Raw genomic sequence first — 6,000 nt, forward strand, 5'->3', positions numbered from 1 at the left:
CGTGATCACAGCTCACTGCAGCCTTTACTTCCTGGGCTGAAGTGATCTTCTCGCCTCAGCCTCCTGAGCAGCTGGGACTACGAGCATGAATCATCATGTCCGGCTAATTTTTAAAATTTGTTTGTAGAGACAGGGTTATCATGTTCACCAGGCTGGTCTCGAACTCCAGACATGACGTCATCCTCCCACCTTGGCCTCCCAAAGTGCTGGATCACAGGCGTAAGCCCTGGCACCCGGCCTTAGCTTTTCTGTCATGTCTTCTTTCGGCTTCAGGATCCCATATGACATTGAGTCCCTGTGTTTCCTTAGGCTCCTTTTGGCTGTGACGGTTTCTCAGACTTCCGTGTTTTTGATGACTTGGACAATTTTGAGGAATACTGGTCAGGTATTTTGTAGAACGTCCCCCAATGGAGATTTCTCTGATGTTTTTCTCCGAATTAGACTGAGGTTATGGGTTTGTTTCAGAGGAGGACCACAGAAGTAAAGTGCCATTTCTATCACGTCGTATCAAGGGCACATACTGGACATTCTGTCATCAGGACTTTTCTTTGGGTCTCACCTATTGCCCAGGCTGGTCTCAAACTCCCGGGCTTAAGCAGTCCTCCCACCTCAGCCTCCCACAGTGCTGAGATTCCAGACGTGAGCCACTGTGCACGGCCAGGACTTTTCACTGTCGAAGTTGACCTTGATCACCAGGCACACCAGGTTCCTCTGCTGTGGAGTTGCTCTTTCTCCTCCTCCCATGCTGTGCTCTCTGGCAGGAAGTCACTATGTGTAGCCCATACCTAGGGGGTAGGGACGTTTTCACCACCTCCTTCAGGGTGCAGTATCTACATAAATTATTCAGAATTATTCTGCATGGGAGATTGGTTCCCTCCCTCCCATTTGTTAAATTTTTTTTTTTTTTTTTTTTTTTTGAGATGGAGTTTCGCTCTTGTCACCCAGGCTAGAGTGCAGTGGGGTGATCTGGGCCCACCGCAACCTCTGCCTCCCGGGTTCAAGTGGTTCTCCTGTCTCAGCTTCCCAAGTAGCTAGGATTACAAGTGTCTGCCACCACACCCAGCTAACTGTTGTATTTTTATTTAGTTTTAAAAAAAATTTGTTTTGGCCAGGCGTGGTGACTCATGCCTGTAATCCCAGCACTCTGGGAGGCCCGAGGCAGGTGGCTCACCTGAGGTCAGGAGTTTGAGACCAGCATGGCCAATATGGTGAAACCCCATCTCTACTAAAATACAAAAAATTAGCTGGGAGTGGTGGCAGGCACTGCAATCCCAGCTACTTGGGAGGCTGTAGCAGGAGAATCACTTTCGGAGGTTGCAGTTAGCCGAGATCACACTACTGCACTCCAGTCTGGGCAACAGAGTGAGACTCCGTCTCAAAAAAAAAAAGTCCGGGCGCGGTGGCTCACATCTGTAATCCCAGCACTTTGGGAGGCCAAGGCGGGTGGATCACAAGGTCAGGAGTTCAAGACCAGCCTGGCCAAGATGGTTAAACCCTGTTTCTACTAAAAATACGAAAATTAGCCAGGGGTGGTGGTGGGTGCCTGTGATCCCAGCTACTCAGGAAGCTGAGGCAGAGAATTGCTTGAACCCAGGAGGCGGAGCTTGCAGTGAGCTGAGATCGCACCACTGCACTCCAGCCTGGGTGACAGAGTGAAACTCGTCTCAAAAAAAAAAAAGAAAAGAAAAGTGGTTTGGGAATAAGTTTTCATTCTATGTTCAAAACCAAAAGTTGATTTTATAAGGGTATTATTATTATTATTATTCCTATTTTCCTCTATCGGTTAAGGAGCATGGTTTCCAGACCTGGTCTGTGTCTTTCATAAGTTTGACCTTCTGGGGGTTGCATGCACTGTTTTCCCTAAGCTGGGCTAACATTTCACTGTGGTCTGTGTTTGCTGTGGGAAGAAGCCACCAATGTTGAAATGTAAGGGGCTGTTGTTTATGCATTGTTCATTCAGGGATGCACGTGCCTATGTGACCTGAATTCCTTATTGATGGCTGAGCGACAGAATTGAGCATGACTTCTCGCCTGGGGTCAAGGCTCCAGAATTTCCCTTATTCTCCTGTTATCAGCTTTTCTTAGAATCAGGTGGCACCAGGGAGCTGCCGCAGGACTCAGAGGAAAGAGCAGAGGACTGGGTGTTAAAACTTGGTGTCAGAAGGCATGGTATCGAGTTCTGGCCTCATCCCTCTCAGCTCAACCTGGAGCAGTTTCCCAGCTGTGAAAGGGAAATGATGAGTCCTGCCTCTTGGGGTTGGGCCAAATAAAATATCAAACCGTAAAAGATTTGGGAAACAAGTAAAGTCCTGTAAAAATTAACATTAGCTGCATTTAGTGCTTGCCACTTCCAATGTAATTGGAGGGTGGTTGGAAGGACCAAGTAAAGGAATTAATATTTTTGACAATTTATATATCTTTTCTTATTTCCCCCCCATGTATGTAAAGTCAGCTATACTTAGGAGTTTAAAATTTGGTCTTCATAGACCTATGCTACTTAAATCTGAAATCCTAGTTACTTTACCCATTAATTTTCTTTATCAAACCCTTACATATCTCCAAGTAGGTGCTTCACAAATACTAACTCAATCCTCTTCACCACGCTGTGGAAGTAAGCCCGCCATTGCCCCTATTCTGTGCTGCCTGCTGTGTGCAGCGGGGATGGTTTAGTAGCTCCCACAAGTGGCTGTGCACATCATGCAGTTACAGGGCTTAGGACAGAGCCTGGCCCCCACTGAGGGACCGTCAATGGCAGCTCGCCACGTTTCCTTACTTCCTGCGTGAAGTGTTGAGGGCTCCCTTTCTGTGTTGCCATTTTATAAACAAGGAAGTCAAGGAGGTTTCCGTAAACAAAGGCAGTTAATAAGAGAGGGTCAGGCCTGGTGCGGTGTCTCACGCCTATAATCCCAGCACTTTGGGAGGCCGAGGCGGGTGGATCACGAGTTCGGGAGATCGAGACCAGCCTGGCCAACATGGTGAAACCCCATCTCTACTAAAAATACACAAATTAGCTGGGTGTGGTGGCACACGCCTGTAATCCCAGCTACTTGGGAGGCTGAGGCAGGAGAATCACTTGAACCCGGGAGTCAGAGGTTGTAGTGAGCCAAGATCCCGCCACTACACTCCAGCCTGGCACTGCACTCCAGCCTGGCACTGCACTCTCCAGCCTGGCACTACACTCCAGCCTGGCACTGCACTCCAGCTTGGTGACAGAGTGAGACTCCGTATCAAAAAAAAAAAAAAAAGAGTCAGAAATGAGCTCATTTGATGCCTTTCTCTCTCACTTCTTAAAAGCAGCAAGAGCCAGCCAGGCGTGGTGGCGCATGTCTGTATAATCCCAGCACTTTGGGAGGCTGAGGTGGGAGGATCGCTTGAGCCCAGGAGGTAGAGACCAGCCTGGGCAACATAACGAGACCCTGTCTCTACAAATTAAAAAAAATTAACTGGGCATGGTGGTGCACACCTGTGATCCCAGCTACTTGGGAGGCAGTCGAGGCTGCATGAGGCACGGTCATGCCACTACATTACAGTTTTACAACTTGGGCAACAGAATGAGACCCTGTCTCAAAAAAAAAACAGGCAGCAAGAGGCTGCCTTGGGATTCCCCCAGGACTTTGGGCCTAAAACATCAGTGCTCTTTGGAAATCCTAGTGAAATGGCACTCAGAAACCTTTCTTGCTCTAGGACTGGAAATCTGGGGTTTATTACCAAGGTAATTCAAATTAATGGAATCATAGCAACTGTCCACCTTCGTCTCCCTGGGAATTTGCTGTACTTAGAGTTAACAGTGTTTAGTTATTGGAATTTTTATCAAAATAGATGTACACTTCTTAGCTTTGAAATCTTATAGGTATTGAATCTGAGACTGGATATTTCAAATATTATCATATTCTAAATGAATATGTTTCAGACCAAAATACAGGTGAAAATGGAAAAGCTGTCTTCAACTACCAAGGGAATTTGTGAACTAGAAAATTACCATTATGGGGAGGAGACTAAACGACCCCCTCTGTTCCACACTTGGCCTACAACCCATTTCTGTAAGTAGTTCCTTCTCAGTTAACTTTCAGGAGGGTAAAGGTTATTAAGGGCATTTAGTATCGTTTACATCTGGTACTTTAAGAAGCTGACAAGGCTTTGAAATTCAATGCAAAAGTATCTATCGGGAGGAAAAGAGACAGAGGCGCCTTAAAATAAACATTTCTTCTTGGCTTTAATTACCTGGTTATCAGCAGAGTATATTAAACATAATTAGAGACCCGTGAAGCAAGCTGCTGTTATTAGGCCTCTAAAACCAGTGGGACAGAGTGAATTCCACCTCCTCTGTGGAAGCAGAAATCTCTCGTTTTGGGGGGGAAGGGGAGAAAGGGGTTTTTTTGGTTTGTTGAGGTTTTTCTTTTCCTTTTTGTTTTAATTAAAAAACAAATTGAGGTCACTGCAGCCAACCTCATGGAAGATGACTGGGAAAAATGAAAGCCATGACTTCAATAAACTCTAGGAGGTACTTCTTAAAGGGCTATTTTAGCTTTATTAGTTCAAGACAAGGGCTAAGCTGTTTTATGTTGATCTGAGACTTTTTAAATAAGGCAGGAAAGGGGAAAATCACCTGGTGGAATGTGTTTAGTGATATATTGTCAGTTTGAGGGGAATCTCCTACTTATAATCACTGTAGGTCACCTAAGGGTCAGGTAGAAAAGGTTATATATACTTTTTTTGAGACAGAGTCTCGCTCTGTCACGCATGCTGGAGTGTAGTGGTGCAGTCTTGGCTCGCTACAGCCTCCGCCTCCTAGGCTGAAGCAATTCTCGTGCCTCAGTCTCCCAAGTAGCTGAGATTACAGGCGCACGCCACCACACCCGGCTAGTTTGTTTTTTTTTTTTTTTTTTGGAGACGTAGTCTCGCTCTGTCGCCCAGGCTGGAGTGCGGTGGCGCAATCTCAGCTCACCGCAAGCTCCGCCTCCCAGATTCACGCCATTCTCCTGCCTCAGCCTTCTGAGCAGCTGGGACTACAGGCGCCCGCCACCATGTCCGGCTAATTTTTCATGTTTTTAGTAGAGACGGGGTTTCACCGTGTTAGCCAGGATGGTCTCGATCTCCTCACCTCGTGATCCACCCACCTCGGCCTCCCAAAGTGCTGGGATTACAGGTGTGAGCCACCGCGCCCGCCCTAGTTTTTGTATTTTTTAGTAGAGACAGGGTTTTGCCATGTTGGCCAGGCTGGTCTCAAACTCCTGACCTCATGTGACCTACCCACTTGGGCCTCCCACAGTGCTGGGATTACAGGCGTGGGCCACCGCGCCTGGCCTATATACGCTTTTATTTCACTCTGCTGACGATGTTATCAAATTGTACTAATCTGTACCAGCTAGAGTGGTAAACTCCATCGGGCCCTTCTTCCTTTCAGTGCTGTTGCTAATTCTGGTTTTTAATTAAGAGCTGTTAAAAATGTAGTTCTTCCTGAGTCAAGACTACATTCTTGAATCACTGCCATTAAGGGACACTCACGTTTCTTTCAGATGAGGTTTCGCACAAGCTCTTGGAGATGTACAGGAAGGAGCTGCTCCTGAAGCGCACAGTGGCCAAGGAGCTTGCACACACCAGGGATCCTGACCTCACCCTGAGCTACTTGTCCATGTGGCTGCACCAGCCCTACGTGGAGAGCGACAGCAGGCTGCATCTGGAGAGCATGCTGCTGGAGACGGGCCACCGAGCTCTGTGACGTCCTGAGACGGCTGCGGACACTGGCTCCTTCCACTTCTCACCAGGCAGACAGTCTCCTGCCTAGGACCCAGTGCCGCAGGCCTGGATCAGACCTCAGGATCAGACCTTCTTGGGGTCTTCTGGCCAGAGCTTGTCACCAGCCCCGTGGCCTCTCCAGGCATGCCCATATCCACAGCCCGCGGCCAGCCCCATGTGGTGCCGCTCAGCCTCCTCTGCCCCTCCTGGGAACCCGTCACTCGTGGGTGCTTCTGAGTAAAATCAATGAATTTCTGAGCAGAA

General features: G+C 47.8%; 1 protein-coding gene across 2 annotated transcripts in view; it reads left to right on the top strand.

The window, feature by feature from the left end:
- Positions 1–6,000, top strand: part of CINP (cyclin dependent kinase 2 interacting protein) — a 148,257-nt gene extending 142,257 nt beyond the window's left edge. Inside the window, exons 5-6 of one of the 2 annotated variants that reach the window (XM_050796768.1) lie at positions 3,911–4,040; positions 5,517–6,000. In XM_050796768.1, the coding sequence (XP_050652725.1) occupies positions 3,911–4,040; positions 5,517–5,719 (333 nt within the window). In that variant the 3' untranslated portion in view covers positions 5,720–6,000. The remainder of the gene's footprint in view (positions 1–3,910; positions 4,041–5,516) is intronic. The other variant, XM_050796769.1, reaches the window with a different exon arrangement.

Source organism: Macaca thibetana, chromosome 7 (assembly GCF_024542745.1).
Source record: "Macaca thibetana thibetana isolate TM-01 chromosome 7, ASM2454274v1, whole genome shotgun sequence".
NCBI classification, from domain to species: Eukaryota; Metazoa; Chordata; class Mammalia; order Primates; family Cercopithecidae; genus Macaca; species Macaca thibetana.